Raw genomic sequence first — 23,558 nt, forward strand, 5'->3', positions numbered from 1 at the left:
GGAAACTTTTGAACAAAGCTGCTATGTGGTGCTTCTGAGCTGGGTTTTAAAAAAACCCCAAAGTTTCATATTCCTGAAGTCTGCAGGCAGACTGTGTCTCTGGGTGTCCCAAAAACCACAGAATCAGAAGAAAAGGCAATCAAGAGACCTACAGAACACGTAAGAATTTTTTGATATCTCTACTGTCGATCCCAACCAAGGAGTTATCCTTTGTTCCTGTGATCACAGGAGCCACCTCTTCAGTCAAAAGCAGGGCAGTGATCCAACTTACCTTGTTCAGTTTGTTTAACTAATGAACCCAGCTCTGAACTAAAAAAATTTTTGAGCACAGAAATTTGTTACTGTTGGTTTTTTGTTTTGTTTTTTTACTCATCAGTATTAAGGCCCTGCCCCCCCCCCTTTTTTATTTCTATTAACTTTTGAAGGTTTACAGCAGTTAAGGTATTTTTGTTTCCATGTATGAAGGTTAAAAAAATCATATTTTTGCCCTGGCTCGTTTTGCTCAGTGGTTAGAGCGTCGACCTGTAGATGGAAGGGTCTCAGGTTTGATTCCCGGTCTAGGGCACATACCTGGGTTGCAGATTTGATCTCCAGCCCTGGTCGGGGTCATGTGGGAGGGAACAAATTGATGTGTCTCTCTCACATTGATGTTTCTCGCTCTGTCCCCCCCCTTCCACTTTATCTACAAATTAATGGAAAAATGTGCTTGGGTGAGGATTAACAACAACAAAAATCATACTTTCTTTTTCATAAAATATAAAAACAGTCAGTTTCACAATTGAGTAAAAATAAAAACTGGGATTCTGTTTTTTTTTTTCCCCTACCTTATTACATAAAGATTTTTGTTTGCTCATCATAAAATTTAGTTGTTCAGTTGGGATTCTTATTTAAATTAGTCCAAAGTGGCATTTAGGAACTTAGTTGTAGGCTGCTGTGCTGACACCAAGACAAACTAAAGTATAGGGTTGGGTCTGGTTTTCTTTTCTTTTTTGTTTTTTCAATACCCAATGCTTGTGGGTTAAGTTTTGGAAATGTTCCAAGTTTCCACCATGGGTATGCCCTTTGGGTTGGATGCTGGAGGGTGAAGCACATTTTTCTGGGTTCCTATTGACTACCTAGTAGTCATCAAAGTTAAAAAATTGTCTCCTTAGTACTCCATTTTCTGGAAATCTACTTGATACCACAAGACACTTACAATTCTACCAAATCCTTTCACACATTGGGATCCTTTTTGTGACTTACCTATGACAACTTCCAATGTTCTTTTTTCAATCCTCCCCTGAAGATATGTTTTTTATTGATTTTAGAGAGAAAGGAAGGGAGAGGGACAGATAGAAACATTGATCTGCTGCTTCCTGAATGGCCCCCCACTGGGGATTAAGCCCAAAACCCAGGCATGTGTCCTGACCGGGAATTGAACAGATGACCTCTTGGTGCATGGGTCAACACTCAACCACTGAGCCACACAGGCTGGGCTAACTTAGTTCAGTTTTAAAATCAGCTGATCACACCCTGGCCCATGTGGCTTGGTTGGAGCATTGTCTTATGCACTGAAAGGTTGTTGTTTGATTCCCAGTCAGAGCACATACCTAAGTTTTGGGTTTGATCCCCAGTTGGGAGGCAACCGATCAATGTTTCTCTCTCTCTAAATCAATAAAAACATATCCTTGGTTGAAGATTTTTTAAAAAACCATGAAATCAGCTGATCCAGCTAAAACAAAACCAGCCACATTCACTTTGTCCCCAGAAATAAACAGCTGCACAGTATTCTCAGCTAGTTTCAGTACATAGTTATGTCGCTTTTCCATTTTTTTTTAACCCTCACCCGAGAATGTTTTTCCATTGATTTTTTTTTTCTCCAGATAGAGTGGGAGGGAGGGAGGGAGAAAGAAACATCTGTGTGAGAGAGACACATGGATTAGTTGCCTCCCACAGGACCTCAACCAGAGCCAGGAATCTAACCGGCAGCTCTTTGGTCTGAGGGCTTAACTCTAACCACTGAGCTAAATTGGCCAGGGTTGCTTTTCCATTTTTTTTTTTAATTCTCATTCGAGGACATTTTTCCATTTTTTGTACAGACAGAGTGGGAGGGAGAGAGAGGAAGAGAGAGAGAGGGAAACATCGATGTGAAAGGGACACATCGAGTGGCTGCTACCCGCACGACCAACCAGGGCCGGGGACAAACTGCAACCCAGGTACATGCCCTTAGTGGGAACCGAACCCGGTCTCTTCGGACCGCAGGCGGACGCTCTAACCGCTGAGCCAAACCGGCCAGGGCTGCTTTTCCATTTTTAAACAGGCAAAACAAAGCTGACTAGCCTCCTCTACCATGTTTCTTTGGGAGATCCACAGTGAATATGTACAGAACTTCTCTTGTGTTTCTTTGGAGTGTGCCAAAAAGTGCACCAACTACCATTTATTACAATGAAGCCAAACTTGCTATCATCTTAAAGTATTGCTGTAAGAGGCCTCTGTATGGAATTTGTTGTCATACAAATACAATAAGTATTAATCGGTTTGAAAGGTTCAAAGTCATTATTGATTTTCTTTTCTTTTCTCCTTCGGTTATAGTTGTACCACAGTGAACAACTAGGTCATTTGGAATTACTTTTAAAGTTGAGTCTTGTTATACAGATGTGGCTCCCTGGACTGAAACTCATAACATTAAAAAAAAGCCCTGGGCGGTTTGACTCAGCGGTTAGAGCATCAGCCTGTGGTCCAGAGAGACCCGGGTTCGGTTCTCGCTAAGGGTGCATACCTCGGTTGCAGTTTGTCCCCGGCCCTGGTTGGGTTGTGCGGGTGGCAACCACTCGATGTGTCCCTTTCACGTCGATGTTTTTCCCTCTCTCTCTCCCTCCCACTCTATCTGAACAAAAAATGGAAAAATGTCCTTGAGTGAGGATTAAAAAAAATAAATAACATTAAAAATTTTTTTGATCCCAGAGAGAGGAAGAGAGGGAGGGGGAGAAGGTGGGGAGAGAGACAGAGTCATTGGTTGCTTCCAGCATGCATGCTGACTGAGGATTCAACCCAAAACCTGGGTATGTGCCCTGACTTAGAATGGAAACCCACCACCTCTTGGTGCACAGGAGGATGCTCCAACCAACTGAGCTACATTGCTCAGAACTGACAGTCTGCTAACATTTTTGCCATTCATGAAATCTGGTCTTTGGGAGGAATGATCAATAATATTATGCTTGGACCCTGGCCGGTTTGGCTCAGCGGTTAGAGCATCGGCCTGCAGTCCAGAGAGACCTGGGTTCAGTTTCCGCTAAGGGCACGTACCTCTGTTGCAGTTTGTCCCAGGCCCTGGTTGGGTAGTGCAGGTAGCAGTCACTCTATGTGTCCCTTTCACGTTGATGTCTGCCTCTCTCTCTCTCTCTCTCTCCCCCTTTCCCTCTCCCTCCCACTGAATCTGAACAAAAAATGGAAAAATGTCCTCGGGTGAGTATACAAAAAATAATAATAATAATATTATGCTTGTGCCATTGCCATGGGTGGCCTCCAAGTTCTTTTTTTTTAGTATGTTTGTATTGATTTTTAGAAAGGAAGGGAGAGGGAGAGAGAAAAAGAGAAACATCAGCCTTATACATCCTGACCCGGAATCAAACCCGCAACCTGGATATGTGCCCTGACCAGTAATTGAACCAGAGAGCTTTTGGTGCATGGGATGATGCTCAAGCGAGCCACACTGGCCAGGGCCACCTCCAAGTTCTTAATCAGCTTCGTGATCTTCCCATCTCCATGTTTCTGTCGGCTGGAGCCATCTGCCATCTTCAAGGCCCTACTTAAAATTAAGTTTTTAGTCATTCTAGGGACATGCTATATTCAGTTTCTTATCTATTTTTTCTGTTTGTGTGATCCTTAGTTCTTTTTTTTTTTTTTTTTATCCTCACCCGAGGACACTTTTTCATTCCTTGTTCAGATAGAGCAGGAGGGAGAGAGAGAGAGAGAGAGAGAGAGAGAGAGAGAGAGAGAAACATCGACGTGAAAGGGACACATCGAGTGGCTGCCACCCGCACGACCAACCAGGGCCGGGGACAAACTGCAACCGAGGTACATGCCCTTAGCGGGAACCGAACCCGGGTCTCTCCGGACCGCAGGCCGACGCTCTAACCTCTGAGCCAAACCGGCCAGGGCGATCCTTAGTTCTTTTTTTTTTTTTTTTCTTTTAATCCTCACCCGAGGACACCTTTCCATTTTTCACTCAGAGCGGGAAGGAGAGAGAGGGAGAGAGAGAAACATCGACGTGAAAGGGACACATCGAGTGGCCGCCACCCACACGACCCAACCAGGGCCAGGGACAAACTGCAGCCAAGGTACATGCCCTTAGCGAGAACCGAACCCGGGTCTCTCTGGACCGCAGGCTGACGCTCTAACCGCTGAGCCAAACCGGCCAGGGCCGATTCTTAGTTCTTATCATAAGGTTGGCTTGCATATTATGATCCATAGGTTATATAGTTTTATTTCCATTTACCATGTGAATGGAGACTAGCTTGTTTCAACTCTTTTCTTTGCCACTAAACAGTCTGAAGATGACGAGAAGCTGAAAAAGAGGAAGGAACGATTTGGAATTGTCACAAGTTCAGCTGGAACAGGAACCACAGAGGATACAGAGGTAAAATATACATAAATACTTCATAGAGCTCTTGAAAGGAAATGAGGCTGAATAAACTGACTAGAGAAACAATATTATTTCCCGGCCTACTTTTTTTTTACATTTTTTTTTCCTTTATCGATTTTTAGAGAGGAAGGGAGAGGGAGAGGGAGATAGAAACATCGATGAGAAAGAACATTGATTGGCCGCCTTCTGCATGCCCCCCACTGGGGATTAGGCCCACAATCTGGGTATGTGCCCTGACCAGGAATCAAACCAGCAACCTCTTGGTGCATGGGTTGACACGCTTAATCACTGAGCCACACCCGCTGGGCCTGGCCTACTTCTTTTTTTTTTAAATTATTTTTATTAATTTGTTTTTGTTACAGATGTTTCTCCTTTTTCCTCCATTGACACCCCCCCTCCCCAACATTGTTGTCTATGCCCATTGGTTATGCATACATGCATGTAAGTTCTGTGGTTTATCTCCCCCCCCCAACACCCCCTCTTCTGAGGTTTGTCAGTCTGTACCCTACCTCTATGTCTCTGGGTCAGTTCTGTTCATCAGTTTGTTTAGTTCATTATATTCCACAAATAAGCGAGATCATGTGATATTTGTCTTTCTCTGCTTGGCTTGTTTCGCTTAGTATAATACTCTCCAGGTTCCTCCATGTCACCTCAAAGGATAAGAGATCTTTCTTAACAGCTGCATAGTACTCCATTGTGTACACTGGCCTAATTCTTAAGTGCCCAGATGACAAGATCTTTTGTCCTTTACTTGATGGCTGTCACAAATTATGGTACTCCCCCACCCCCCACCCCCGTTAGTTTATTTTATTCATTAGATTCCACATATAAGTGAGATCATGTGATATTTGTCTTTCTCTGACTGGCTTATTTCGCTTAGCATAATAATCTCCAGGTTATGGTACTTTCCTTAACCTCAGTTTCATCATCTGGGATGTAGAGATAGAATACCTACCTTGAACTGGTATTTTAAGCATGAAATGTTTCTGTGAAAAACGGCATGCTTCTGTATAGAATGCTTGACACAACACCTGTCATATTGTGAGTACTCAGTAAGAAGCACTGTCTCTGATAATCTGCCAGGCATGTTTCTTTGATCATTTAATGAAGGCCATATCCGACCCAGACACAAATATAATTGTGCCTAACCTCCCCACTGGAATAGGACAGTGGACTCCAATGAGATTTCTTGTTCTTATCACTTTATTTACAAATAGTTTCTCAAAATGAAAGGAGGGTGGCTTTTTTCTTTTCTTTTTAAAGACATGTTCAACCACATGCCAGCTTCCCCTGGAGTAACTCACATTTTCTGAGACTCTTAAGCATTGGAAAACTGCTCAGAACATTGACAGACAATATTGATTTGCTGATTTGAGAGTATCTATAATGGAGACCATGTAGCACCTGAGGTATACATAAGGAACAGTTGAAATTATGGATATATTTTGAATTAATAAAAATTTTTTGGGTGGTAAGGAGTTTGGAATGGTCTTTCTCCCATTTAATTCAAATTTAGTTACTTCTTTTCATCTACTTCTGGAGATATCTTACCAAATTCTTTTCACCTCACACGCTCAAAATCATATGAAGTTTCTATATGAATAATAAAAATAAACCCTGAAAATTTTAGAATCTGATCAGTTTACAGTCTTCTCTAGGAAAAAACTAGAGGAGTTTATGTTATTTATGCTAATTCAGAATAAATCATTACCTGTTGTAAGTATCTGCTTACTTAAGTGACTTGCCAGGATGAGCTAGATAAACCTAAGCTTGTTTTAATTCTAGTTAAATTACTCCCTCTTTTCAAGGAAACTGTTGTTGTGCTCACTAAGTGGGTACATTTGGCCTCTCTAAGATAAGGCAGATGAGGATTTTGTTGCGTGGCAAGGAATATTGGCTTTTGTTGGGATAGTTAGTGTATGTAAGGAAGAAGTAACTTTTGAGGCTCATGGACTTGACATGAACTGAATGACTTTCATTTGATTTCAAAGAATTGTGTAAATCAGATGGAGTGGTTCGTGCCTGTATAGACTTGGCTTGTCTTTTTCATCTAAATTAAACTTCCTGTGTGAATGGAATGAAAAAAGAATTCTCCCCTTCGCTGGGGGCAGTGGTTGGAGTGAGGATGGATTCGATGCTGTTTATAAGTCACTCTTAAAACAAAAAGGCTTTTCTCTCCTCTCCCCTGCCCCATTTTGTGTCCTCTCTCCAGTGTGTCCACCCTTAAGAGATCTATGTTGGGGACTCCCCTCCTCTCCCATTTATTATGTTGGCATTGAAGATTTTATGCCTCTTTTAAAATTTTTGTTAGATAGAGTGGAAGGGAGGGAGGGGATAAAGAGAGAGAGACATTAATGTGAGAGAAACACATTGATTGGTTGCCTCCTGCATGACCCTGACTGGGACCAGGGATCAAACCTGCAATGCAGGTATGTACCCTTGACCAGGAATTGAACCCAAAACTCTTTGGCAGGCTGATGCTGTAACTGCTGAGTCATACCGGCCAGGGCTTATGCCTCTTTTGATTTGGAGACCTAAGGCATAGCTGCTGCCTGACTGCCCAGAAGGGCTTTTCCCTCACCTCACCTCCATGAAATAGCATTGGTCAACTCTCTGTCCTCCAAAATCTCCCATCTCCCCACTAACTGGAAAACTTTTCCCAGCCTGTGAAGAGTCCACTGTTTCCAGGCTATCTTACTACAAGGCTGAGTGGCCCTCTTTCCTTCATTTTTTTACCACTGTTTTCTTCCTCCCCCTCTCCACCACTCCTTACAATCTTCTCTTCTCACCCTCCTTTTCCACTGAACTTCCCCAGCTCTAAGTGGAAACAAGAGAAATTCAGGAATGAAATCTTGCTGCCAAGCTTAAGCCTGGGCCTTCCCTCCTTGGACCTTGTGATAATCCATGTGAGTTTGGATTAAAGCAGCCAGGAACCCAGGCCACTATTGTTTTGCAATCTAATTTTTCTCTTCTTGCTTCTTCCTTATAGGCAAAGAAGAGGAAAAGAGCAGAGCGCTTTGGGATTGCCTGATGGGAAACTTTATGTTTTCTGTTCTCCAGTGGCTTCCATCTCTCTGATTCTTCTTGGTCACATACATACCTAAATACACAGTCATGTGCCTACATCTTGCCTCACAATGAGAGAGCATGTACCCCAGGTACATCCGTGAACTACAGTAGCAGTTTGACTTATTGCTGTTCCAACTTTAAGATTGTTGTTGTTGTGTTGTGTTTTTTTTTTTAATTATTATTTTGCTTGTTAATAAAAAAAATAGAAAAGAGAAAAATGTGTTTTATTAGATGTTCCTTTGAGTTCTTAGAACCAGATTAGATCAGATAAGAGGAATTCAGGGACAGATATAGGGAGTTAGCCATGCCTTTACCCATTAGAAAAGAGGATAAGGAAAAGGATTGAGTCCATCCCTTTAAAGACTATTTATGTTCTCTCATATTCACCGGCTTCCTTTTCCCCCTTAATCCTCCATGAAGAGGCCAAGTTTTACCCTGGGTCTTTGCTTCAGCAGGTTCATGTGACCCATTAGGATGAAATAGGGAGAACACTGTGGGTTTTAGGGGCTTCAAAGGATGTAAATACAAGGGCTAATGATTGGTAGTCTGTTATAGAATGGAGTCCAGAAGGGCCCTATTTTCTTTCTTTTTTTATCTTCACCCGAGGACATTTTTCCACTTTTTGTTCAGGTAGAGTGGGAGAGAGAGAGAGAAACTTGACGTTAAGGTATCACATCAAGTGGCTGCCACCGCACAACCAACCAGGGCCGGGGACAAACTGTAACCGAGGTACGTGCCCTTAGTGGGAACCGAACCCAGGTCTGTCTGGACCACAGGCCGAAGCTCTAACCACTGAGCCAAACCGGCCAAGCCAGAAGGGTCCTATTTTCAAAAGTGACCTGGTGTGATACTGTCTGGTTTCAGCCAAAGCCAGTATGTAAGACCTTGTTGGTTAGGCAGTTCGGTAAAGGAGATAGGCTGGGTACCCCTCAGAACTAGAAGAGAGTATAGGGATTCAAAGCATGACAGGATGTCAGAGTTACTAAACATTATTGCCTAAATCATTGGGAACATAAGCAGTGGACTGGAGGGGTCTACTTTCTAATCAAGCCCTGTGCTAGTTTGTCTTCTGTTGTGATATTTCTAAAATTCATTTACTTGCTGGACCTTCCACTTAGAAAGGTTTGGCTCTCCCTAAGCAGGCTGCTCATTTGCATTTGAAGTTTCACATACATCTGAAACCTGCTGCTGAATCTTTTTGGATGTGTTGGTCTAAGTTTTATCCTCTTAATCTTTATTTCTGGACCTATATAAGGTTGGTTTTGTTTGGTAATAAAACTTAAGAGCTTGGCACCTTACCTGAAGACTTTGGTACTATAATCATATCCTGTGTTGCTGCGGTATAATTTCTTGTTCCCATTTCTACCAAAACCTTCTGCCTTTGTTTTGTGATTAATAGGTAATAGTTTGATCCCCTTCCTAACAAGAATCTCTTTGCAGTTTAGACACTTGCCAAAAACTGCCTTGGAGAGCAGATCCAAAGATTGCCTATTTGTTATGCATTTTGCCCCATTCTGAGACTTTGGAAATTTTAACAAAAGGGAATGTTGTAAACTGTTCCTTCCTTCTGGCCTCTCTTTTTCTCCAGGCCGAGTTGAGGCTAGCTCTTCCTCTCTGTACTCTGAAAACAGAACCAGAGAGAATTCATTCTCTTTTGCATCTTGAGAGAGGTTATAGATTTGGTAAGGGTTTCTTACACAAGGATGATAAAAATTAGTAATAAGTAAAGGAATGGAGCAGATGGTGATAATGGAGTGGAATGGTCCTTCAGAAGCTTTCTTCACTTTGCCTCTTTATCCTCTATAACCTTCCATGAAAGTACTCAGCCTTACCCCCAGGATTCTCTTCCTGAAGTCTAATCATTCTTTCCCTGACTCAACTCACTTTCCCCAAGTCCTTGATAGTGTGGATTTTTACTAACTTTTTCATGTCATTCTAGCAGCTGTTCTTATATTGGTCAGGAGTCTCTCACCTTCAAACCTGATGACCAAATCCTCCTCTTCCTATCTTGTAGTCATTCCACACACTTTTTGAACATGAATAGTTCAAGATGCCTGTCTTTTCCACTAATTTAATCTTTAAATAATAAGCCCTTTTAAAGGCATTAACAGGTACCCACTCTATCTGGGATCCAAGTAACCCTTCCTTTCTATTCTCTACTCCGCCCCTCCCCACCCCCCCATCTCCCCAGTATAGCCGATCCAAGATCCAGGTATGGTTAGCTGACTGAGGCTTCTTTTTTCTGTCCTGAAGCTGTGACATTCTCTGCATACCTGGAAGCTCTTAATGAGGGAGTCTATAAAAGATGTGGAGGGGACTAGCTTCCTCAGCTGTAAATCTGCACCTTTTTATGGTTCTCCAGGATCATTCTCTTTTTGTCCACCATCACTCTAAACTGCCCTTCCCCCCACCTCAATTCCTGGGAACTTCTGAAGATACAAGGCTAGAAGCTTCTGTGAGAGTGAGGGGTATGGGAAGGAAGATGTGAATAAGAGCAGGATTTCTTGGTGTTGAGTCCTGTTTCCATGTCTGACATGAGAAACAAATGAAGAGAAAGGAAGGAACTTAACTGTTTTTCTCTGTTTTCTTCTCTGAGGGCCTCTGACAGGCAATGTCACTCACCAGATTACTGAAATCCATCAAAAACTAACCTCCGTTTCTCTTGCTACATGTCCACTTTTTTTTTATCCTCACCTGAGGACATTTTTTTCTTTTTTCTTTTTTTCAGATAGAGTGGGAGGGAGAGAGAAAGAGAGAAAAATCAATGTGAAGGGAACACATCGAGTGGTTGCCACCCGCATGACCCAACCAGGGCTGGGGACAAACTGCAACCGAGGTACGTGCCCTTAGCAGGAACCAAACTCGGGTCTCTCTGGACCGCAGGTCTAAGCTCCAACCATTGAGCCAGACCGTCCAGGGCTTGTTTTTAAACTCCAAAGAAATTACCAAATAATAGCAGTCTTCACACCTTTGCAGACCCTTTGAGCCCAGGGTGTCCCAGCTTTATTTTTTTTCCTTTATCAGTTGTCCCTGTCAGTAGTATTTCCACCTCACTATTAATAGAATATATTAGAATAGAATTTTGTGTAGCAACTGCTTAGGTGTAATTCCTTGTTCTACCACACTAACTCTACTGGCTCTGAGACCCTGGGCAAATTATTTATTCTGTGACTCTCCAGACCCTGTATCAATAGCCCTGTGAGAATTGATATATACTCAGCTTGTTTACCATAGTTTGCATAGTAATTATTCAATAAATATTAGCTCTTAATTTTACTAGGTGATTTACAATGGGAAGATTTTCTTTTCCTTGAGTAGGTTCCAACTAGGGTAATGGATTTTGTGGATTAACTTGAGTGTGTGTTATATTTGTACACTACATATACAGGAATGTTAGGAGGTTCAGAGAGTGGGAAGAGGTGGGAGGAGTCCTAATTGCTCCTTTATCCTCAGTTTACTGGTAGGAAAGCTGATATTGTTGCCTGGGGCAGACTTCCCTGCTTCTGCCTCACTAGAGAGCAGAAGCTGTAAATGCCACTGCCTGCTGATTAGCTTGGGGCCCCTGACACCCAAAAAAGTGGACAAAGAGTAAAGGGTAGCTACTCACACATTGGTTTGGAGGATGTTTGGGGATAAAAGTCATCTTGCAGTTTCTTCTGAATGTCCACAAAGCAGGAAATAATGAGCAGTAGGGGGAGAAAATTTTTTAGCTCAAAGAGCTAGGGGTAGGTGTGGATAAGGCAGTTCCTTGAGAGGATACAGTACATAACACTTTCTCAACTTCAGTCTTGTAGTTTGATCTGGGTGGGGTCAATCTGTTGATAGAACTGGCAGAACAGGGAAAACATAGTGGCACACTGTACCCTCAGTGGCCCTTTTCCCCCATGCTGGATCAGGTCCATGTTACAGTAGCTTTTTTCCTTTTTTAAAAATGTAACTCAGGCCCGGCTGGTGTGGCTTAGTGGTTGAGCATTGACCCAAGCACCAGGAGGTCGTTGGTGTGATTCCCAGTCAGGGTACATGCCCAGGTTGAGTGCTCAATCCCCAGTGGGGGCAAGCAGAAGGCGGCCAATCGATGTTCTCTCTCATCGATGTTTCTATCTCTCCCTATCCCTTCCTCTCTCTCTCTAAAAATCAAAGAAAAAAAAATTTTTTAAAAATATAACTCAGGCAGGATATCTTTGCTATACCCAACTCTTATGCCTAGGAAGTATGCTCTAGATGCCTGGGAGAAATTTTTGAAACACTTAACCACTCTTGGTACACTGGCAAAGTGAATGGCTATGTTGGTTTGGTTTGTGGATTTTGGTAAAACTTTGTTGAGGACACCTAGGATAAGGAAACTGCAGAATATGATAGATATTAGCGGGATCATCTCAAGAGAACTTTTACATCTGTTCTCAGGAAGTTGGGAGAGGGTTTTTGTAAACTTTTGGGACTGTTTTGGATTAAGCTCTCTAGAGAGTTGTTCTAGGTCCCCTCCCTTGGGCTGCATGTCCCAAACATCATCCCAGAAGTCCTTAGTGTTTTTCCCTTGCTCCAAAGACTGCCATCTTCTTAATTCTTGAGCACAGGGTACATCCTCCCTCAGATCCTCTTCTGTTCTTGGTCTCTTAAGGTGCAAATGTTGGCGCTTGGTTAGGGAGAAGAGCTCATCACTGAATTCTAAATTCTTTGACTGCTTTTATTTTTCTTTTTTCAGGTTCAAGTGCTGGATTGTGTCATGTGACCATCCCAAAACTTAGAGCACCCTATGGCCATCTTTGCCCTCCGTCACATAACTTGAAAACTGCCTGATGGCCTTTTTGCAATGGTTCCCTCCAGGAATCCTTGATCTCAGTGAAAAAGTCCTTTCCCGGCATTCCAGTGCCCCTGTCAGCACCATACTCCTCAGACACCCTTAACAAACAAAGGCAATCACGCACACAGTGTGACAAATACACAAAGTAAATAATAATTACACTAATTATGATCTGAGGGCACTGGTGAGGTCGACACACATCCTAAGGTGGGAAGGGGGTGCTAGTTCCCATTTGGCCACTGGGCTTTGCCCCCAGGCCTCTTTAGGGGTGGGGAGGACCAGGGAAAGGAGACTTCAACTCACAGATTTATGTTCATAAGAAAAAGACCCTCCCCCAAAGGTCTTTATTTGGTGGTATTAAAGGGACATATTCTAAGTGTCTCCAAGTCTAATGCCCCAGCTCTCTAGAATTTGTAGAGGGAAATCATCTGATACCTATTGCCCAACCCCCACCCTGTGCCAAGATCAAGAGACATGGGCATTTGATCTTGGAGAAGGCATCTTCTGTTCTTCACTTCTCTGTTCCTCTCCTTTCACCAAGAAAAGGTGAATGGTGTTGATGGTTCTCCAAGATTGGGCCAGAAGGAAGGATGAAGAATAGGGTCAGAGAGGAGAGGCTTGGGGGTTAGCTGTATGGGAGGAGGCGAGTTGAAATGCTTAATAGCCCCTGCCCATTCCTATACTGAAACACCTTATGTCACTTTTTCACTATGGTAATGGGAATAAGATACTAAAGCTCATCGACACCATCTTCCCAAGGGCGGTCACATACCTTTGCCCCTTCCACTGGCTGGGCCAGGTGGGAGAGTCATGCTCTTGGGAAAAACAAGCCTTCCAGGTGAGCTCTCCAGCTCGGACTTGACTTTAGTTCATTACCGTTTGTGTCAGAACCATAACTGCTGGCTCTACTTAAGAGTAACAATTTTGCTGAAGGTTCTTTCCCCCTCCTCTCCTGACCCTCTAGGCTCTTGCCTGGAGCCAAGAAGTCTGGTGGTGAGGTATGGATAGGGTGTGGATCAGAAGATTCTCAGCTCCTTGGCTTCAGGCACTGTCCAGCAGGGAGGCAGAGGGGAACTTGTACTCTGAAGCCTGCAACTCCACTAAGCCTCACATCTCTTCACCACTGCTCTGGTGCCCTGGTTATCTGTCCCACAGCGAGAGGTATTTTATGTCCATAAAGTGCCCGTGGTAAGTGCTCAGAATTCATCTCTTGGCTGTGGCGGGTGCTGCTATTTTTCATTCCATCGAGGGGAAGAAACTGAGGCACAGTGAGTCCAGAGGAGGGTGGGTCAGGATTATGGGAGGAATGAATAGGCCCAGCTAGTGACTTGTAGTGGTGACCAGTCCCTGCCTGCTTCCTACCTTCCAAACAAACCAGGGAGTCTCCATCCTTCCCATCCTCTGCTGTAACTGGCCTTGTCAGATGCTTTCCCCCACTGTACTGTCCCCATCCCTGCTGCCAGGTACTGCTAGATTCCAAATATAAAACATAAAAATAATTATAGACACTCTGCTCCCTTTTTCTCCCTCCTTCCACCCTGAGCTTTGGGGTTGGGGGACTAAAATGTCCCCCCTCCAGAATCCCTTCCACCTTGGTCTGCTGGCTCTATTCCCTAGTCCAGAGCAGTGATTTGGATTCAAATGCCCTGTAACCATCAAGCCTCCTTACTATTCCTTTCTTGACCCCTCCTAACCCTTCCCAGACCCAGGGACCCTGGGGTCTCTATACTCTTTATTGACCTGAAAAATAGAGGCTGGGAGCAGGGGCATTCCACAGGCTCTTTGGTCTCTCTTTTGGCTGGGGAGAATTTGGGCATATACAGGTCACACCCTCTGGCTAAATAACCCAATACTATGAGGGTGGACCCGAGGGTTAATTTAGTAGCTCTCATATAGATCCTGGATGTTGAGGGCTGGCTCCCACACCCCAGCTCCTAAACCCTAACCTCTTACTGTTTCCATGACCGCTGGAATTCAATTCAACCCCTTTGGCTCAGGAAGGTTAATTAAGTAGGGTGATTATGGACTGGAAGCTTCACCATATGTCAGCCCTTTTGCCCTTTACTCCATTCCCAACCCTGGAGGCTTTATACAAGTGCTTAAGTAGGTGGGTATTGAGGGAGGACAGGGTTTAGGGAATAAGGGACAAATTGGACACATGGGCAGGGGCCCTTCTATTTCAGTAAAGCCAAATACCAAAAAATGAAAAGTCACAATAAATAAATAAATAAAATTCCAAAATCCTCACTTTTGCCCCTGCCCTCACTTCCCTTCCCCTGGCCACTGCTGGAGAGAGAAAGGGAAGAAACTAAGAATGGATTTTTTATTTCTTCTCCTACTGAGAGTGGTAGTCAGGGGATCTCCCCAAAATATACCAAGCCCCTCACCTTGCCAGTGGAAGAAAGGAGGCTTGATATAGGGCTTTCTCTTATTACTCCTTTCAATCTCTCTCATTGTTTATCTCTACCTAGTCTCTGTCTCTCTGCCTCTCCATCCCTTTGCCTTCTCACTGCTGCTCTTAGTGTTCCTGTCTCTATCCCTCTGCTCTACCTCTGTCTCTATGCCTCTCTGTCTTCTTGCCAAACCTTCATATCTGCAAACTTCAAACACTCCCCACTTGCCCTGCCCCCTCCTCGTCTCCCTTCCCCCAAAACCCCTCACCCCTCAATCCCCACCTGCCTCCCTCTGTTGTATTGCACACTGCTTGGGCAGGAAACAAGGTGTGATGTTCATGAGAAGAGGTGGAGGGAGATCTAGGGCCTGAGGGGGATGGGGATCAGGGCTGGGATCTAGGGGTAGGGTCTGTGGGGGAGGCATCCTCTGTCCCCCACCTTAGGAGCAGCCACAGCGATCCACCACCATGCCAGGGATCTTGCCGTATATAATCTGCTGCTTGTCATTGAAGTAGAGCATGTTGATTGGGGACATCTTGGTGGGAGTACAGCAGGGCCCAGCCGAACCTCTTGGATTAGCCTGTTGCACCAAGTGGGTGTGTGGATACTTTTGCATGAACATGTACTCGCACTGGCCGGAACAGTAGTTGGCCTTGTAGCGTTTAGGTGCGATGATCCAGTCCCAGCCGAAAGCCTCAAAGTCCACAGTGAGGGGATATCGGCAGCAGCGGGACTCACTTGAGTGCTCATCGCAGTCCAGGCCCAGGTTCCGCCGGGATCGCTTTGTGTTCTCTAGGACTCGAAGCTCCATGAAAGGATGCTGGAATGGGAGAAGAGAAAGAGATGTGATAGAGTCCTGAAGGGTTTCTACTCGGCATTCCTTTCTTACCTGCCCCCAACAGGGGCATGAGAACAAGAGACCACTGATTTCTCAGCTTTCCCACTGCTCCCATCCCCAGCCTGTATCTTCTGCCCACTTTTCTTGCCAACTAGCCATCTCCTTCAATTCACGTTTTCTAATTTTTCTCCTGGCAACCTACCCTCCTTAGCCCCCTGACTGAGGCCTCATCAAGAGTCCATTTTTGTATTCCCATGGATCTTCCATTAACTCACACCTTCACCCCAAATTGTTTTCAGTTGTTGGCCTGGCTTGGATCTCTGAAAAGTGACAGCTGCCACTCCCCTTCCCTCCCAAACTCCTCTAGAATCAGCTCCTGGCCCCAGATAAATAATGCTGGTCCCCAACCCTCTTCACATTCCTGGTCTATCATTTCCAACATCCCACCTCCTCAGGGCCAGGTTACACATATCTGCCACCATCTCAGGCTCTCTGCTCACCAGCCCCTCAGCTCCTGGCCCCAGAGAGGTGACAGCCAGGTCTGTGCCACTGGGATCAAAGGCGTTGATCTCGATGCCCCAGTTGCTCTGTGGCTGGCGGAACCAGCTGTGTAGCACTTGCTTGAAGTCGATGCTCTGCCAGTGGCCGGAGCGTGAGTGCAGCTCAATCTTGAGTGATCGGATACGGATGTGACGTCGGCCTCCACCCCCTCCCCCAGGAGTCCCTTCCCCAGTTAGGGGTTTCAGCCGCAAGATCTGCAGGTAGACTGTGGCTGGGCGGGGCACAGGCCGTAGATACACCCACAACTGGGCCTTTAGTACCTTCGTGAACATCACCTTGGGGCTGAAGTGGAAATGGCAGCAGAGAGGGCTACCATCTGTCTGCACCGCAGGGTCCGCTGATAAGAGAAAAGGGGGTACAGGGTCAGCAAAAGGTGTTTGTGGAAGGAGTCAGCAGCCCCGGATGGCACTGGCAACTTGGAGTCCTCAGCCTGAGTTTTCCAGTTCTTGTTCACCCTTCTCCCATGCCTGTCGTGTTGATTACCATGTCACTGGTACCCACAACAGTCTTTTTTCCCTGTAGGATGACTGCTCTATCAGGTCTTACTGATCTCTACCCATTCCCTAATCCATTTGCCCTAATGCGTAGATTCTCTTCTACCAGATAACCTGCAAAGATAGTTGTTAGGTAATTCTTCCACCTACAGTCTTCCCTTTCTCCATCTTTCCCCAACACGTAGGGCTCCAACTTCCGAACCTTTGATGCTCTTCATAGAAGCCAAACCTTATATCACACCTGCTGTCCTGAAGTCACCTTGTCCCATTTTTGCTATTTGGTCTGGTGGCCAGGTGGAGCACCCGCCCTCAAAGAAAACCCACACAAAATAAAACAAAACAGATGGCCTCAGAAAGAGGATAACCCAGGATCCAGATAGTGAGCGTGGGCTAAATTTATTCCATGAAGTAAACCAGAATTCAGATCCAGGCTTCCTGGCATCCTTCCCACTAGAACTAACACTCCCAGAAGAATGGAGCTACTCAAGCACTTCTGTGCATTTGACTCTCCATTAACCTGAAAACCAGTTTCAGCTGCTTCCCCATTCATCATCATCACCATTACTACCTCACTTTTGAGGAAGGGAATAACTAACTATGTTGTTTTCTTCCTACTTGCCCAAAGCATCGGAAATAATATTCAGCCCTGGTTGGTGTGGCTCAATTGGTTGAGCGTCTTCCCATGCACCAAGAGGTCATCAGGTTGGGGCACATGCCCTGGGTTTCAGGCTCCATTCCCTGGGAGGTGTGCAGGAGGCAGCTGATTGATGTTTCTCTCTCTTTCCCTCTCCCTTCCCCTCTCTCTAAAATCAATAAAACACACACATATATATATATATATAAAGAAAGAAAGAAATAGCCCAGCCAGTGTGGCTCAATGGCTGAGTATCGACCCATGCACCAAGAGGTCGCCAGTTCAATTTACGGTCAGGGCACATGCGCAGGTTGTGGGACAAATCCCCAGTGTGGGGCATGCAGGAGGCAGCCAATCGATATTCTTTCTCATCGATGTTTCTATCTGTCCCTCTCCCTTTCTCTCTAAAATCAATAAAGAAAAAAAATTTAAAAATTCAACACACCAGATCAATTATAATCAGTCTTCTTTTCTCCCTGAAGCTTCCTGTCCAGTGCCAGTAAGTCTTTACAAAGGTTTCACATCTCGACTTTACATTTTGGCTCATTTCCCCTTGTGTTGGACCACAAATTGATCATTCTTGGGTCTACAGGATGCTTCTCAATATCTGCCTCTGTTTCCATAGCAGCTCCTCTCAGTTCCCCTTTCTAATCCTTTAAATAAGGTGGGAATGCCTTAAATCATGTTTTCATTGGACAGGAATACCCATTCTTACTCTAAATGGACAGAGAGGAAGAATCAAGAAGGAGCTTCCAGAGCCGTCTATATATAATAAGGAAGTCCAAGTCCATATGTATCACACCGAGGTCTCTGAGTTTTGCATAATCATGGAGGACTTAGCATCTGAGTTCTCCCATTAGCACTCTCTCACCCACACCCCAGGAGGAGATCCTCCAAGTGAGATGGGGAGGAAAGTGCTTAATGATCTTCATATATTCAGGACATGAGACACCAAGTTCCTCTGCAGCTTCCTTTCCCTTGGTTCTTCTCTGAGATCCCAGGGCACTGGTCTTCCTCTCAGAAATCCTCCTGCTGGAGCTGCAGTGATGGTGCAATGGGGCAGGGTTTGTGGAGTGGAGATTCAGAGATCAGGAGAGCTGGGGCAGGGAAGCTGCTGGTGAGATGGGGGTAGTAACAAACAACAATCCAAATAGCAAACCATGCCTAATTTCAACATAAGGGTTGTCTTATTTTCCTGACTGTCTTCACCATTAGGTACTAATTTCCATAGTGTGAACACTGTGTTGATACTGTGTGTTTTGCTCATTGTGGCTTTAGTGCCTCCCATAGTACCAGGCAATGATTAATAAATGCATGCTGAATGAACTCCCTAAACTCCCACTCTTAAGTTATACAGGCCAGTGCCTGAAAGTTCTTCCTCCCATCTAAACACTGTTCTTTGACTACAACTGAAGTGGGTTTAATCACACCTGCCTTCTCATTAACCAGCATCTGACTTTACCCACCAAACTTCTCAGTGATAAAATAATCCTTGCTCCATAAGAGTGCTGATCATTAAAGAAAGAATGTGAAAATAGTAGCAGCTTCTCAATAAATGTTGGCTTATTGTTAGTTTTCTAAGCTGACCCAAGGCTGTAGAGAAAGGGGACTGGGCCCCAGGTCCCCATCCTTCGAAGTCTTTAGGCAGAGTCCCCATCCCCATCCCAGGAAATCACCATATACTTCTTGCTCAGTGGATGTGGGGACAGTCAGGTACTACAAGGGGACAGGATGAAGACAATGTATAGTGAAAGAAAACAGAAAGGGGAGAAGATGGGGGAAGACTGGAGATGGTGAGGGAAATAATAGAAGAGACAGTTAGAGATGAAGGCAGGTTAGGAGAAATAAGCAGAGAAATAGAGGGGAGAAGGAAGAGAAGATCATGGTAGAGGGAGACAAAATCATTTTGGGATTTGGAGAACACTGGGAGAGAAGGGGGAATTTAAAGGAGTGTGTGGAGGTTAAGAAGCAAAAAGAGAGTGGTAGCTAAGCCTAGTGGGATATACAGGGAACAAAGAAGAAGCAGGTAGAGCCACAGAGGGAAACAAGGGGCTTGAGAGAGTCCCCAACATACACATTGGCCCAGCTCCCAAAGGGAGGGGAAAGAGCCACATCTGTGTTGGATTGATCGGGTTGGTGGCAGGCAGCAGGTCAGGTTTAGTAGGCGGTGCTGGTCTGGAGAGAGGTCATTGCACTATTTTCAGCAAAAGCCCAACCCCCTCACTGCTCACCACCTCGCCCCCCCCCCCCCCCCCTCCCATACACACTCTTCTTACCCTGGCTGGAAGGCCTAGGGGCAGGAGGTTGGGCTGAGAGGACAGGGGCCTCTTGGTGTAGGGAGGAGAGAGAAACTGAGGGGCTGGGCTTGGCTCCCAGAAGGGCAAGGGGGCTGGGTTCCCAGGATGAAGGCTGGGGTGGGAGAGCCTGAGAGGGTGGAGGGAACTAGGGCAGGCACTGCAGCCTAGGAGAGGTGGGGGCTGGGGTCCTGGGTTGAGGGCTGGGGGAGGGGAGAAAGGGGGAGGGGAGCGGAGGCCATCTCTGCTGACAAACACCTCCCCCGATTAGCAGAGCACAAGTCTCTTATTAAAGCGGGTCCCTGGGGATTAGACTATAAAAGTCTCTTTTTCCTTTTCCCCTCTCTCTCTCCCCTCCCCTCCACTCCCCCTCCCTCTCTTAAGAGCTCAGCTTGGCTCTTAAAGGGGACGTACAATACCTGGCTGGAGACCCAGTCCCTAGTTATCCAAGTCCTGGGGTGGCATGAGGGCAGAAGTTGGGGTGGAATCCCACCTGCTGTTGTCCTCCCCTGTCCCCCAGCCTAACCTACACTTCCCAATCCAAGCATGCAGAGCCCATTTCACTTCCCACATCCCCATCCCCATCCCCAGGGCTAACTCTGGACTCAGGCCCGTTTGTTAAGGGATGCTGGGGATAGAAAAAGGCAAGGGGAAGACCACAGCTCTATCATCACCTATCTGGAAATCCTCACACACACTACACCACACAGACCACAGAATCTTTTCCCTCGGTGCCCTTCGTCTTCCAGCAAACTCTTTCAGAATTCCTCTACAACTCTGTTTCACAAATCCCCACCCCCATCCCTGCCCTCAGTCAATCTCAGACTAACCCTAGCTTCCATAAAGCAGAAACCTTAAGAACAGAAGGGAGACTGAGGGAACCCAAGATCAGATCCCAGGCCTTCACCTCCACCCCACCATCAAATTGGTTTCCTGGTTCTTTGAGTTTTCTTTTCTTTACAGCCCCAACCAAGTACTATGGAGTTAGGGTCTGCAAAAAAACTGGTGGCAGTATGAGGCACACCTGGGTTCCTGTGCCTCTCCCATGGGGGTGGGCCACTAGGACTCCCTTCAGCCCCCAGCTTTTTATGACCCATCTGCCAATAAAACAGTCTCCCCCTCTTCTGTTCAGAGCCATAAAACCAAACAGTTGTGTGTGTGTGTGGATGGGGGGGGGGGGGTTACTTTGCCAAACCTCTAGGGAATAAGAGAGGGCCTGGTTCCCTGGAGTTGGAGGGGGGAGACCTCAGTGGAGGAGGGTAAAGGGAGTCATCTGACCCTAGGGAGGGCTGGAGAGTTTGGGGGTGTTGGGGGGGGCAGTGTTGGCCTGGATTTTCCAGGCCATAAAATTTCAAAGCAGCTCAAGTCTATTAACATGTTCATCTTCCGTCTGGCCAGGGGCTTGGGTGCCTGGGTTCCTCCTTTCTCCCCATCTATTCCCCCCGCCCCCCAGGTCTTCTCCTCTCTCCTCAAGTGTGGGTGTGGGTAGGGGCAGATGAATAAGGGATGGAACACTAAGGTTTGAGCAGGCAAATGGGTGCCGGTAACCGCAGCGCAATGGAGTTGAGTTCTCTGAGCTCAGTCAGTATCGAGAAGGCACAGCTTTTCGGTCCCTTAGGGAGACCGAGTGTCAGAGGACTCTAGGTGGAATGAGTGCAGCTGGGCTACGTACCGGGAGAGATACAGGGCTCTGGGATCTCATTCCTGGGAGAGGGAGAGGAGCACTCAGTTCTCTGTAGCCCAGTGGGCGCGTTGCGGAGCCCAGGGTGGAAGGGGTGGAGAGTTGGTGCCAGGGGCACTGGGAGGCAGAGCGCGCTGCAGCCCCGCCAGGACTGCGAGGACCGATTCCGTTCTCCAGCCTGTCCTCCACGACTCTCAGGACTCAGTTGCTGCCCCTTCCCCTCCGCTGCGAGCTGGCCCCAGCTTCCACAGACTCCCCCTAACTCGGATCTTTCTCGGGCACCGGGGGTTGAAGGCGGTATCTCGCAACCCTCTCGATTTGCCGCCCCACCCCCTCCAGGGACAAGGCGTGCACACAACTCCGCAGCCCATCTTCAACGCTCGAAAAACTTCTATGGAACAGCCCCCGCCCCCCAATCCGTCAAGTTTTCTCAGAAAAGGCTTCGAGGCGGGAGCAACCGGGAGCGCCCCGCTTCAGAGCCGGAGGCGTTCACTGTCCCAGAGCCCGGGTCAGCACCCCTCCGCTCGCGCCCCGCCGTCCACTTACTCTCCTGGGCCATGCTAATGACAGTCTCCGTGGTGGCGTGGTACTCGTCCTCCTCCAGGAAGTCCTCGGGCTGCAGCGCGTCGCCCTGGAAGTCGTGCAGGTCCAAGATCTGCTGCAGCGGCGGCGCCTTGGGCAGCAGCTGCTTCACCACCTCGCGGCTAATATTGGGCGCCTCCTTGAGCCTCAGTTTGCTCAGGATCTGCGACTTGATGCTCTCCAGGCGCAGCTCGCGGCTGTGCTGCCGCCACACGCACACGGGGCAGCCGTCGGGCTCCGGCGCCGCGGACGGGGCTGGCCGGCTTGAGCGCTCCCCCCCGACCCCCGCCGCCGCCGCCGCCGCCGCCACCGCCACCGCGGGGCCCTCGGCCGCCTCCCCCCGGGGCCGCAGCTCCAGGGCGAGGAGCAGGAAGCCCAGCAGCAGCGGGGCCGCGAGCACCATGCTGGAGGGGAGGGGAGGGAGGACTGGGGGGCGGGGACGCCGGAGTCCCGCGGGGAGGGGGCGGAGGGAGGAGGGAGGGAGGGAGGAGGGGGTCCCGGCGGCGCGGGATTGGGGGCTGCCCGGCCGAGGGGGGCCCGGGGGGGCCGGGGGCGGCGGGCGCGCGGGCGGGGCGGGCGGGCGGCCGGGGCGGGAGGCTGGGGGGGCCCGAGCCCGGGCCAGGCCCTTTATAGCCCCGGCCCCCGTGTCGTCAGCGGCCGCGATTGGCTGCGGAGCCAACAAAAGAGGCAGCGCTGTCATCCGAGGCGAGAGAGGGAGCCGGAGAGAGCCGTGGAAAAGAGAGAGAGGGAGGGAGCGACAGCCCAGAGAGAGATGGAGAGACCGAGATATTGGGGTGGGGGAGAAGAGGGAAGAGGGAGTATCAGAGAGACCAAGGGAAGGCAGAGCGATAAAGAGGGAAGAGACAGGTCAGAGACAGAGATCGGGAAAGCAGGAAGAAGAGGAGGAGAGACAAAGGGGAGAGGGGATAAGAGGAGTCAGAGGGGTAAGACAGAGAGCAGAGACTTTAGAAAAAAGAGAGAAGGAAAGAGACAGGCACAACTAGGAGGGGAGTTAGAGTAGGAAGAGTCAGAGACAAAGGTAAGGGAGAGAGACTAGAGAGAGGAAAGAGGTACGGCTAGGCAGGGGAAGAGATGGAGGTCTACAGAGCCAGACCTCAGGAGGTCAGGTGTGCAGAGAGATGGGAGCACGGGCAGAGGAACTGATGGGACAGGGACCAGGACCCTGGGAAAGAGGGGGTGGAGGGACAGAGACTTGGAGATGCCAAGGGAGCCCTGAGGAGGCCCACACAGAGGATCAAGGGAAGGCAGAGATGAGAAGACAGACCCCTGAGAGAAGGAGAGACAGCACAGTGACAAGAGTCAGCCTTAGTGGGAGCATGAGAGCCTGGGGGTGGGGTGGGGGGGATTTGAGCCCAGAGGAGCCCTAGCTACCAAAGGCAGCCCAAAGAAGATGTTTCAAGAAGCCATGGAAGGGAGCTTCAGGCTGTGTCCTCCTCAGGGGAATCAGGAAGAGCAAGGAAGGGACTGGAGATGGGGGGGTGGGGTGTCTAGGAGCGGAAGAAGACAGAGAGGGTCTGAAGAGGCGGAGAGGTGGTTGGGAAGCCCTGAGACCAGGGGGAGACAGAG

At 47.5% G+C, this 23,558-nt stretch overlaps 2 protein-coding genes across 4 annotated transcripts in view; one reads left to right on the forward strand and one right to left on the reverse strand.

Annotated features, from left to right (window-relative positions):
* LOC118623494 (SAP domain containing ribonucleoprotein) overlaps positions 1 to 7,904 on the forward strand; it is a 58,917-nt gene extending 51,013 nt beyond the window's left edge. The window contains exons 10-11 of one of the 3 annotated variants that reach the window (XM_036251138.1): positions 4,529 to 4,618; positions 7,614 to 7,904. In XM_036251138.1, coding sequence (XP_036107031.1) covers positions 4,529 to 4,618; positions 7,614 to 7,655 — 132 coding nt within the window. In that variant the 3' untranslated portion in view covers positions 7,656 to 7,904. Of the gene's footprint in view, positions 1 to 4,528; positions 4,619 to 7,613 lie in introns of those variants that run through there. The other 2 variants (XM_036251140.1, XM_036251142.1) reach the window with 2 other exon arrangements.
* Positions 7,905 to 15,140: 7,236 nt separating this feature from the next.
* Positions 15,141 to 22,405, reverse strand: GDF11 (growth differentiation factor 11). Its single transcript, XM_036252458.1, has 3 exons — positions 21,936 to 22,405; positions 16,226 to 16,623; positions 15,141 to 15,707 (listed from the first exon to the last, which is right to left on the reverse strand). Exons 1-3 carry the CDS (start codon positions 22,372 to 22,374, stop codon positions 15,327 to 15,329), a joined length of 1,218 nt encoding a protein of 405 aa, XP_036108351.1. The 5' UTR covers positions 22,375 to 22,405; the 3' UTR covers positions 15,141 to 15,326.
* Between the last annotated feature and the right edge of the window lie 1,153 nt (positions 22,406 to 23,558).

Source organism: Molossus molossus, unplaced genomic scaffold (genome assembly GCF_014108415.1).
Source record: "Molossus molossus isolate mMolMol1 unplaced genomic scaffold, mMolMol1.p scaffold_m16_p_10, whole genome shotgun sequence".
NCBI lineage: Eukaryota > Metazoa > Chordata > Mammalia > Chiroptera > Molossidae > Molossus > Molossus molossus.

Excerpts from the sequence above, each read along its gene's own strand:
- GDF11 (XM_036252458.1), bottom strand. The coding sequence starts at position 22,374 with ATGGTGCTCGCGGCCCCGCTGCTGCTGGGCTTCCTGCTCCTCGCCCTG. Across the intron at positions 16,624-21,935 it reads CATTAGCATGGCCCAGGAGA|CGGACCCTGCGGTGCAGACA; the intron begins GTAAGTGGACGG and ends TTCTCTTATCAG. Across the intron at positions 15,708-16,225 it reads GGCCAGGAGCTGAGGGGCTG|CATCCTTTCATGGAGCTTCG; the intron begins GTGAGCAGAGAG and ends CTCCCATTCCAG.